The sequence below is a fragment of the Anas platyrhynchos genome, chromosome 1 (genome assembly GCF_047663525.1).
Source record: "Anas platyrhynchos isolate ZD024472 breed Pekin duck chromosome 1, IASCAAS_PekinDuck_T2T, whole genome shotgun sequence".
NCBI classification, from domain to species: Eukaryota; Metazoa; Chordata; class Aves; order Anseriformes; family Anatidae; genus Anas; species Anas platyrhynchos.
The window spans coordinates 113,761,478-113,773,649 of NC_092587.1; the positions used below are offsets into that span (position 1 = coordinate 113,761,478).

A 12,172-nucleotide genomic window follows, 5' to 3' on the forward strand; every position below is an offset into this window, starting at 1 on the left:
CCCTATTACTAATCTTGAGTTATGCCTCATCTTGTGTGATCTCTCTCCTCTTTCTTACTGGTCTAATTACTTCTCCATGTGGCAGCACTGTGGCATGGAGTGTCCAAACACAGAACAGGCAATTGGCAGTGCCAAGAAGGTTGCTGCTAATTAGCATGCAACCTCTTTCTGGCTCAATGAATTTTAAATTATTTTCTGCAGACCACAATAACTCAACTGTCAGCTTAAAAAAACTGAAATGCCAACAGCAATTATGTGGCTCTAGGACTTGGCAGTGAGGCAGAGATTTTTAGTATTGCAATTTTGAAATTTGGTGCTCAAGGATTTTCTAACCTAGCAAAATTCATGCATCCAAGTATTTTAACAGCCTGGTGGATGAGGAGCCCTACAATTAATTCTTTAAAGGGAGGAAACACATCTACGTGTATTTTCATTCATCTACAGATACAACTTAAAATTTAAACATGTGCTGTGTCTATTCCTTACCTGTCAGACTTTGTAATGATCTGTGTGTAATATAGCTCATTCTTTCCAGTTCATTGAACCTTTGAGCTCCAAACTGTTAGAGACTAGGAGCCTGTCTGGGGAACGAGTCAGTATATATTTGCTGTATTGCTTTCCTCTACCCAAGTGTCTGCTTTGGGCCACTATTATAGACAAATACTTGGCTACACCTGTGCCTTTGGATCTGATTGAGCAGAGCTTTTATGTACAGTCTGTGAATAAACAAGCCCTTCTCCAGAGCCAGTACAGTGCATGATGCATTTTGAAAGAGTGCAAGTGCACATAGTTATAAGAATATCTCCTCTTTAAATAGTCTTCCTAGATACGTAATAAAAAAATACTTATCTGAGTGACTGAAAATGTCTGTATGCACAGCAGAGTATTAGATCAAGCTAGCTTTGTAAAGAGATAAAATATATCACTCTGTAAAGTCATTCTGGGTGCTTGCTGCCAAATCAAGAGTCAAGCCACCTCAGTGTTTCCTGATGTCTAAGCTGGTCATTGTAAAAACATACCAGAAACTAAATTTTGTAAATAATCTGCCAGTCAAGGGTATTTTCAGAGAGAAAATATTCTTTACCCTGTGTTCAAAATTAGAAAGCTCAGCCAATTGCTATACCAATTCACAGTGAACAACTATAAAGAAGTTGGCTGGATCTACGCTTTCACCCCAAAAAAGGTCAAAAAGTTGTGATTGTATGACAGCAGAGATTTTTATTTGCTAGTTTAAAGTATCAGCAACAAGCTCCTGTTAAACTGCTAACTGCTGGGGCTTACCCTGCTCCTCAGATATTTGACTTAAACAGCCAAAGCTGGCAACTTTCAAAGCCAAGACTCAAGCTCCATTCTTAATCCGCTTTACACACACTTATAAAAATCTCCTCAAATGGGAAGGTACACAAAGCTCTCTCTATCCCTCACACCTTCTTAGCAAGCAGGGAATCTTCTGTTCTTTATATCCCATACTCAAATGGCAAGGCACAACCAATGACCACCCTCTTTCTTGATATTTGTAACACAGCAGATTTTGGTGAAATCTAAAATACATGTATATAAAATATCAGAAGCTTTATAATATGTTACTATTACTATGGAAAGGGCTTTTTATCCTTTCATTATCAACATGCTAAATCTTCAGGAGTATATAGTGTTGGTGGGTGGCTCAGGTTTTTGGTTGGGAGTATTTCATAGTTGTTTCAGAAGTAACTGAACATGTACCATGTGGAAAGCTCATTAAAATAGCATCACTTTGAGAGTTCCAAGTTAAGAGGCTTCTCCATATGTTAGGACCTTAAAGTCCTGCCTCATTAGTCATTTGCCTTTGTTCACACTTTAAGAGAAGTATGAAATATGACTATTTAATAAAAATAATATTATTTTCAAATAAATGAATGGGAGAAAATGAAAGAAGAAGCAAAAAGAAACAGTGGAAGACAATTACATAGAAAAGCAGTTCTCAACTAAAGGCTAGGAAGGGATCTGACTGCTGTCTGAATGTATCAGGCACGAAGAGCAAAAAATCTTTAAACTTAAGGTTAGCATTGTCAGAGGGAAGAATGGACCATTTATGTTGGAAGTTTGATAATTTTCTAAGCATCAGAGGAGTGAGGCTCTGAAATTGCCATACAGAGGTGGTGATAAGACCAGTAGAATTAAGCAGAGGTGTTATGTGTGGTTGTCAATTGGACTGAATATCTTCATCCAGAAGTTGCGTACTGAAGTCCATGCTGGGTTTCTTTAGGGAACAGGCATTCTGTATATGCTAATCTGTGCCTTTTTTTTTTGTGTCATGAAAAATGTGTTACAGCATATCTCCTTGAAGTTGCTTAAACCTGCAATCTGCTGCTAGCAGGGGTTTCTAAGTTGCAAAAAAGAACAATGTGACCTGAACTGCATGACCAGTTTTGTTAAAATCAACGGGATTATTCAGATGTATTGGGAGACTGATGTCATAGAGCTGAGTTCACATTAGAACCATCTGTCACCATGTCTTGGGTTAGTGTATTCTTATAATAGCAGGTGAAGCTTATCATGGGTGAGGAAGTTTAGCGTATGTTTCATTTGATAAAATATCCATGACATCCTCAAATTTGTTGCTTAAAAATAAAAAAGATTTTCTAGCAAACCAACGCTCACTTGAACTTAGAAATATCCCCTTGTTGATCCTATTTTCAAATATATGCAGCAGATTTAAAGTTCAACATTTTCCCCAGATAAAACAATAAACACTGTAGGTATGAAATTTCCATCTCTGAAGAAATTGAGATGCCACAATAGTCATTCTGTTGCAATTCCACAACTGAATTAGATTTCTGGGTGCTGAACTGATGGAACAGAACTGAAAAATAATAAATGGATTTTCCTGCTCTTATACACCTTAGGGTATAAGCAGCTACATAAATATAACTGTAGTATTATATAAATAAAACTATAAAGTTTAGAGATATTCACATCCAGGCACTTACTGTCTTCAAACCCATGATCTCAAAAGAACAATTTCTTTGGTATATATTATGCAAATGTTTTTCTGAACAGAAAAAATGTCCAAATTAACCCACATGTATTCTATAATTTAATGCACTAATACAAGAGATGGCAAATTTTACTATTGTGTTCTGTTACAGGACTGACCACAAACTGTTTTCTCATATTTCTAGTCATCAGCATATCCTAGTTTTTAACAGTGAGCCAAATGGTGTGTTTTGAGAAAGGCTTTAGGAATAGAAGACTCCTTTTGTCCCTACAGTAATTTTTAAATATGATGCCATAGCTGACAATTATTTTTCAATTTCAGAAGATTGAATTTATTCTTACCTCATAAGCATTTCAGCCAAACTTTTTGCATCTAGAAGAAAACAGAAAAGATGTCAGGAGTTGCTATCTGTTTGTATCACAAATGAAAATTTATGTGATAGATGGATTATTAGGAAGTGATTTGAATCAGCTATATATAAGACTACTGTCAATTCTCAGATCAGTAATGAAGATAAAATAGTGCCTAAAAGTTCCTACTTTTGTTGGAACTGCATTTCACTACATTAGATCTTTCTGCCCCAAAGAGCCCTGTTTAGTTCCTCAGTAGCACTGAAAATGCTTAGATATATTCTAGCAACTGTTGGTTTTGAAGAAAAGGGAGCATGGAATAAAACAGACTTTAACTGGAAACAACTACAGACACTCTAGAAATGCAGATATTTTAACAACCAGCAGGGCTCTCTGTTCCTTCATGCCATGGTTAGCAAGCGAGAGGGTGAGGAAGGAAGAAAGGGCAAGAGGATAGAAATGCTGACATCCATCTCTGGGCAGGAGCTGAAGGTGATCTGGATGAGCAATTACCAGCCTGCCATTTTCAAACTCAACCTGACTGCATGGAGGAGGTGCAAGGGAGGTCTCCAAGGAGAGACTGGTTGCTCTCAGGTATGAATGCTTTGCAACTAGAAATAATTCAAAACTTCTGGGTCTTCAGAGGGCTGTTGGTATACCAAACAGGAGGTAGCTGATTCCCACTTGGATCAGCCCTGCAAAATGAGGTGCTGCTGATGGAGAAATATTCCCATTGTCACTGCTGCTATTGTTATAAAACCCTTTGGAGATATCATTATTATGGTAAATACTGGATCAAAGTACATAGCTGAAGGTTGGTTCACCCAGTGTTCTTCAGGTGGCTTCCTGTGAAACTTTATAAACATACAATAATGATTTCTGTGGTATTATTTGGCAAAAAGACAGCTACACTTTGTTCTCCTACAGTTTGCCACTAAACAAACTCACTTGAAAATGCTGAGTCCAGAGTCCCTAAATAACAATATCACAGAGCAACAAAGCAGCCTTTTGTGCAACCAAGTAAAGCAAATAGGAGAAGAAAACATTTCAAGTTCAAGGAACTCTCCTGTTAGGTGAAACTTTAAATTTCTTCTCTTATCTCCTGCTTGTAAATCTATCTGCATCTTCTAAGACATTTACTGGATTTGTCATTGTTTTCTCCCTCTCACTTCTGAAACCCTTTTTATTCCTTAATCACCTCTTGCAATTTTTACACATATTGCAATTTCTTTGTCTGTGATCCTATTAAATTTCCTGCCTTTAAAATCCAGAGGATGCAGGCAGAAACAAACCACCAACTTAATGCATCACTCTGGTTACATTTATGTTTGTTTTTAAAAGGGATAAACAAAGTGTTCTTTTTATTTTTAACAAAACATCTTCCACCAACTTTCTGCATTCAGTTTCTCTGACACTGTGCCAGCTTGCCTGTCTTCATTTCTCACAATTGCAGCTGAAATTCTGTGCTTCTTCTAGGTCTGCTTGTTCCACTCCTTTATTTTTAATCTTCCCCTTATTCCTTTTCAGCACAAAGAATGGAAGATTCCTGCTGAAGGGAAGGACTCTGTCTGAGATGTCTGATCTTATTCAAACAGCGCTACATTTAGGCATACAGACTTTTTTTTTTTTTTTTTTTTTTTTTTTTGCTATGGGATTGACTTTTGCTGTGAACACTCCTGTAAGTGCTTCTACATAGCACAATACCATGAGGACAACATCTTTATCATCAGTCATAAGGCAAAATACCAGCATGTTGCTGCTGCTCCAAATGACACCAGAGATAGAGAGATAGTTTTCCTACTGACTTCTAAGGACCTAGAAAGGGATTCAGATCTTTTGAAGGGGGAAAAAAGAAAAGAAGAAAAAATTAAAAACTCTGATTCTAAGTCTATTTTATTTTATTCTATTTTATTTTAAACTAGCTTTATGATGTTTCCCGTTGTTGTAGCAGCACTGGGATCACATAGAGCCTTGATGCACACATTCTCCCTCTGGCACACCCAGTAGTGGTGATTTAATATACAAATGTTTCTTTCACCCAGAGAGTAGATTTGTAAAGCAATGACTACATCTTTGACTGAAGACTGTGGATATTTGTGCAAGTAGTGCACAACTCAAGGAAAATGAAAGGAATAGACTGGAAGATTGACTGATCTCTTCAGTTCCTTTCTAGATCTGTTTCCCAGGATTAAATAACAATATTCATGGGATTTTTTTGGTTGTTGTTGTTTCAACCATAAATGTTTTAAAAATGCTAGGAGCCCAGAGTTCTGAAGTGTGTAATTCAGTCCATTGACTGTATTGATTAGACTGTCAGAGCACCTTGCGTGACCAGCTCAGATGAGTATGCTCGGTTTGGTGAAACACATTGGAGGAACTGCACACAGGTATGTTCGCTCTTGTGCCTTTTCCCTTGCATTGAAACAAATTCCCTCATATATTCTCAGATGCTGCACAGCTGTGTTCCATGCTGCATATGGGAAAGATGTTATGTTTTCACTATTAAACATGTGGCTCATATTCAAATGCACATTTACATATGCTCTTGGTCAAGGAGATGCAAAGGATCAAATTGTCTGTGCATCTTCAATCAAAAATAGCATGAGACTTCATGCAAGATCATGTTACATATATCAAAAACTGAATGAAATAGTACTGCAGAAAATAAAATATTAAAGTCAGCAGGGTTTAACAGATGAAGAAAGTTGTTGCAATGGACAGCGGTATTAGTAAAGATAATGGTGGCTTTACTGGACACATGGTCTGGTGTAGGACTGGACCAAAACAAACGTGCCAAGAAGATAAGGGATCTTATGTATTTGTCAAAGGAAAACCACAAACCCTAAAGTAGCTGAATATGATAACAATGTGTCCAAAACATCAGCTACAGAAGATATATTAGTTTCACAAAATAATGGGTATAGGCTGCAGACTACTGTACTGTATGTGTACTGATGACACATTTCATCAGTAAATTGAGAAAGCTTCATAAAAGGAATCAATATCCCAGCCAGGGACCTGTTTCCTAGCTTTTGGGTAGGGAAAACAGTGCTCAGAGAAACTATGGATGACTGACTGAAGGTGACAGTCTCCTGTCCCAGCCAAGCATCACCCTTAGTGAAAAAGTCGAACCTCTCTCAGTGGTTTTGTCACATGATTGCACCAACAGGCATAGACTCAGCAGCAGCTCTCACTTTCATTTGCTTCTTTAAAATACTTAGCACATTTGGCTTGCCACTTGGGAAATCAGGGTCCATGATAAAGTTTTAAATAGCACGCAGCCGTTATTGAACAGCAATGCTGCACTGACAGTTTCTGCTTGGGTTAAGGTGAGTTGAGTTTGAAAACAAAGGGAAAACTATTTCAGTGGTAGTGGAGCTAGGTTAATAGTGGAGAGAAAGTGATAAGTCATCAGGTTTCTCTGTTCTAATGTGTGCTGACCTACTGAATCACTGCATGAACTCCAGCACTCAATTGACCTTCTTGTGCCTTGACCTGTGGAACTACTAAATTGGACAAAAACTCAGGGTTTTGCTGAAAACTACATTTTTCTTCTAAACAGAGTACTCCTGGAAAAATAAAATCATACTATGTATGGCACAGGAGGAAGACAAGGGTTCCTATAGGAAGACAAGCATTCCTATGTGCTAAAACAGGCAGTAAAATGATTAAGAACAGAGACTTTAATGCCATATTTACCCCACAAACTGGAACCAGGACCCTATCTGTCTGTAAGCATAAATCTAAATGTTTGCATGAAGAATACACTGCAAAAAAATCTGCAATTCCCACTCCTCTTTGTCAAGCAGGTTTGAAGAAAACACATCCCCTGGAGCAACAAAAGCAAGAATTATGCAAGTTGTTACTTGCAAAAAATTGCCTAGAAGGTCCCACAGTGGAAAATATTATTTCTGATGTAGACTGAAAGTAGCTGAACACTGTAACTACTACAGAGGAACATTTTTTAGTTAGGAGATCAGAAAAACTTGCAAGCAGGAGTTTTCTTGGTGAACTTACTCAGGATTTAACAGCAATGCTGACTGACACTAAGGCTTTTAGAACATGAAGTATTCTCCAGAAGAGCACAAATGACTAACATTAGGTCAGTCTTCAAAAAGAATGAACAACAGAAAAATCTAAATTACTGTCGATCTGATCTTGGCAATGAGCAAAGGGGATGGAAAAAATGGTATGAGTCTTGATGAAATGAATGAAAGGAGATTGACTACAAGTCTATATTCATTGACCTTAATTATTCAATCAGCCATGTCAAGCTAAGAACTCTGATGAGGACAAAATTCACTGAGAATGTTGATGTTGAAAAAACTCTCACTGAGATAGAATTAGGTAAGTTCTAAATATTATATTTATATTTCTTTAGAACAAAGTTTTTTTATTTCAAAACATTTTACTAAGCAAGTAGCAATAATGCAAAAAATTAACATGGCAACCATTGTATATGATTTCCAACATATAAATTGATACGTATCAAAATACAATTTTAAACAGAGTATTTATTGTCTTCATGTACCATGGAACATTACACTGTTGGTAGTTTTTCTCAGTGGTCTGGAAGTAAATAAGATAATATCTAATAGAAGTTTGAAAATGACATAACAATTAGATAGCTAAAATATAATAAAAGTAATAGGTAACCAATCTGGATGATCAGGTAGGCTGATCACAAGCTAGTAATTTGTCTATATTTATTTACATCATATGACCACATGGTTATATATATCAAGAATACAAGTCTTAGCTGTACAATGGAGAATGTTATCCTATTCACTGTAATTAGAGAATTGTCATCTCAGTGGATAAAAAATTTAAGGCAAACTCTTAGTATAATGTTGCAGCCAAAAAGGAGATTCTCACGGATACGGAGAAAATAATATAAAGAACAAGAAGAAAGATTTTTTGTCTCTATATCTGGTGCTGATGTGTCTGTTACTGGAATATTAAATTCATTCCTAACCTACGCAGATGAGGAAAGATACTGAAAGATAACAAGGAGACTGGAGAAAAGCCTTGAAAGGAATGAATGATGGAATAATTAGAGAAAAAAATCAAGAAGATCCATCTGTTTAGTTTACCAACTAAAATATTAAATTACTTGATCACTACCATATAAAAAGAATATCCTCAAAGACCAAAAATGTGATACAAAAGAGAATTTCAGTCACTGCATGACAGACAGAAGAAGGACTAAATGGTTCTGAGGCTGAGTTGTAGCTTGACAAATTCAGGTGAGAAGAGAGATGTAACTTTTGCAGAAATTGTAGTTAAATACTGATGACCATCAATACTGATGACCATCAAAAGGAGTGATGATTTCTTTGTCACTGGCTATATTTAAGTGAAAATATTTTTCTAAATTCCTATATTCTGAGAGAAAATAATTCAAATAAATCTTACATTGTAGTAAAGCCACATTGGCCGGTGATCATCAGCCGTCCTTAAGGGATTGTAACTCAAGAATCTAAGAAAAACTAGATGTTCACAGCCATGATTTCCTGGAGCCAAACTGCTCAAAATATTCTGCTCATTACTGGATGGAATTACACAATATTTCTCAGAAGATAAGATAATAACATTTTCTTTATCCTTACTCTACCACTTTTTTGATGAAGAAAATATTGCTCAGAGGTAAATGACTTAAAAAATTTCAAATGAGAAAGTTATTATACAACAACTTAAAGAATCAAAATGCCCTAATTTCCAGAGCTGTGTCTGAATTATAAGGCTAGTTGTCCTCTTTGATCTAGAAATTTGCCCATGTCTAAGGGCCCTTTATTTCTGCCTGCATTGCAAAAAATATCCAAAATATCATTACAAGAGAAAAATGAGACCCAAAAGATACAAGAACAAATGCAAAGGTGAGATGGAACACACAAGGCTGGCCCTGATTTTAATATCACAAGCATATTTTGGTTAAAATACAAATAACTAAGCATTTTGGTCATTCTTAGAAATCCTTAGATTCATGTTTGCGGATGATAAATCATGTTGCTTTTTATTCAGTGTGTGACTTGAAAGGCATTTTTCAAATACTTTCAATATAATGTTTACTATCATGTGCAACTACAAAGCCCACAAGGCCAAGTGCAGAAGTTGCAGAGTGCAAGGGTCAAAAACCTCATTGGGACTCAGCTGGAGGTGTTTACTAGAAATCCAATACAGCTAAATGAATTCAAAAATCTAAGACTTACTCACATAGGAAACATGAATTTGAATAAAGATTAGAGAAAAGGACTTTCCGCTACAATGAATGGTGAGTGAAAAGTGAAAAGTTGTTTTAAGAGTTTTGTTATAATATATCATAAGGAAAACAATATGGTAACAAATCTGAGAATATCTGGGTGTGTTTTCTGGTTACATTAATTTCATAATTCTGGAATTAATTAAAAATGTGCTAGAAAACTGAAACCCTTCAATCTCCAGAACATCTGATTTTAGTTTTTAAAATAATAATAATAATAAAAAAGATTTTAGGTTATTGAGACTATTCACAAGATAAAGAAAAAAAAAAGAAAAACAAAAACAACAAAATCCTCAAACACCATACTTGAGAATTATTTTCCTTTCCCTCATCATGCAAAATAACGGTTAACAATGAGTATATGGTTCATTTTTGTTTTCAGCTAGACTATAAAATGATAAAAGAAGGAATTTCTGTAAAAAAAGCACATATGTTTTACCTGCTACATGTTACAGGAAAATTATACCAACTGGGGATTAAACCATTTGGTCACATGCAGCCCTACTTGTCCTTCTGTGTTTGGACAGTATGCATATGTAGGAATAAGTGCCACAGCTCTCATCTTACCTCTCAACCTCTTCAGTCTCTGTTCCCTCCTCCTCCTTCGCACAATCAGCAGCATCACAAAAAGCAGCAAGACACCAACCAAGATACAGGAAATGGTCACCAGCATCTTTAGCCCTTCGTTGGTTGCCAGCCCTTCCTCACTTTGCACAACTGACTTAATGAGTGGAGGGATTGTACCTGGAAACAGTGTCATGATATTAGATGCCTATTAATGAAGACAAAAGATTGAGTTCTCAGGAAATATGGCATATTATATGCTTCAACCACATGCAAAACATAAAGCAGGATTTCTCATGTTTGGGATGGATGCTATGTTTGTATGTATAATGGCTATGCATGCATAATCAGTCACACTGGTAACAAGCCACTGACATCAGGGACTCAAATTATTAGAAATTGAGGAGAGGCATAAACAGGTGTATACGTCAACAATGTCATGACTTTTTTTTTTCACAAAAAAAATCTGGAAAAGAAGTCCATGTTCATTACACAGTCACGTACTACAATTAATTTTAAGTACTTTAAATCATTCCTAATTTCTAAGACATCTCAGAATTGCTACCTATGTTAATCTTTACTATGGAAAAGTAGCATGGCTACTACAGATTTATGTACGCTGCTTGGCTTTTCTTTGTAAGGGACATATATGACAACACACATTCTGTGCTACACGCATCACATGAATCTTCTTTCTTTTATAATGTCTTAAGGATTCAGCAGTGCTATTGATCTTAGATTCAGATAGCCAACCTGATGCTAATTCTCTAAAGAGAGTCTGACATACTTATCAGTAAAACAGGAGAGTAATGCTGGATAAAAATGAGCAAATTTTGAGAGTGAAATGAAGGAAATGAATCTGCAAAGCACTCACATTGGCAGGCAGCTCTCTTTTTCATTCTGGGACATATTTGCATTTTGAATATACCTGGCTTCCTGGTGATATGTAATACCTGAACTTTTCTATTCTTTTTTTTCTTTACTTCTAGGGGACGTGAGAAGAATACAGCATTTTCTTTGGAAGACTATGTAGGTATGGAAAGTTTCTCACTCATTTCCTGATTACTATTAAACTGCTACATGCAACTACAAATGAGGCTATAAAATGCAGATTTGTTTGAAATGGGTACAAATACGCAAGTATTGTGAACTGTGATGGCTGTCAATGAAAGCTATTCAATTTTAACCAGCTACTGAAACATAAAATTGCCTACTTACTTGCAAAAAGTAAGGAAGATGAGAAAGAAAAACAGGTATATTTTTTACATTTTAATTGCTGAATTGTGTGATATAACTATAAGTCATTAAAAAAAAAAAAGAAAAAAAAGTGAAAAAAGATATGATGCAGTACAATGCAAGAGTGATAAATTGTGATTTTGCAGGTATGTTTTGGAAATGTGTGGAAATGTGGATTTGTAGGTATGTTTTGTTTTGTTTGTTTGTTTGTTTGTTTATAAGAGCTGTCTGAGTTGTATATAATAAGAACAATTCTCTTAAGGGATGGAAATAAACAAAAAAGCTGCAACAATCCAAACCTATATCAAGTACTTCAGGAAAAAAAAAGATAAATCTTACAGTGGTATTTTGAATATTTTTCTAATTTTCTATTGCATTTCTTTCCCATAATTTTCTATCATTTTCTAATTTTCCTTTGCTTGGAATAAATACACAGCAGGGTTTTTTCTTCTTGTCTTAACCAACTAAAGGCAAAGAAAGCGATTAGACAGAGAAATGGAAAGGACTGTGAATTCCTGAAGGAAATACTAATAACTGTCTCTAGATCCTGCTGAATACAAAAGGGACAAACTACACTGAGTTAGTGTGACACAGATGATCATCTAAAGACTTTTGTGTTCAATATTGCCTGAAATTATATCTTGATGTCCCTAACACTTTGATTCAAGTGGCTTCAATTTCAGTTAAACTGCAAGTTTACATATCCTCCACATTATCCATGAGTGGATATTCACCAATGGAATTAAAAATTGCCATAACCTAAACCTGCTATCTGTTGAGAAAATA

At 35.7% G+C, this 12,172-nt stretch overlaps 1 protein-coding gene across 2 annotated transcripts in view; it reads right to left on the bottom strand.

Annotated features, from left to right (window-relative positions):
- Window positions 1-12,172, bottom strand: part of DSCAM (DS cell adhesion molecule) — a 477,845-nt gene that overhangs the window by 32,144 nt on the left and 433,529 nt on the right. For both annotated transcript variants that reach the window (XM_072027123.1, XM_038167513.2), the window contains exons 27-28: window positions 10,154-10,330; window positions 3,319-3,349 (exon numbers count right to left, since the gene is read on the bottom strand). In XM_072027123.1, coding sequence (XP_071883224.1) covers window positions 3,319-3,349; window positions 10,154-10,330 — 208 coding nt within the window. The remainder of the gene's footprint in view (window positions 1-3,318; window positions 3,350-10,153; window positions 10,331-12,172) is intronic.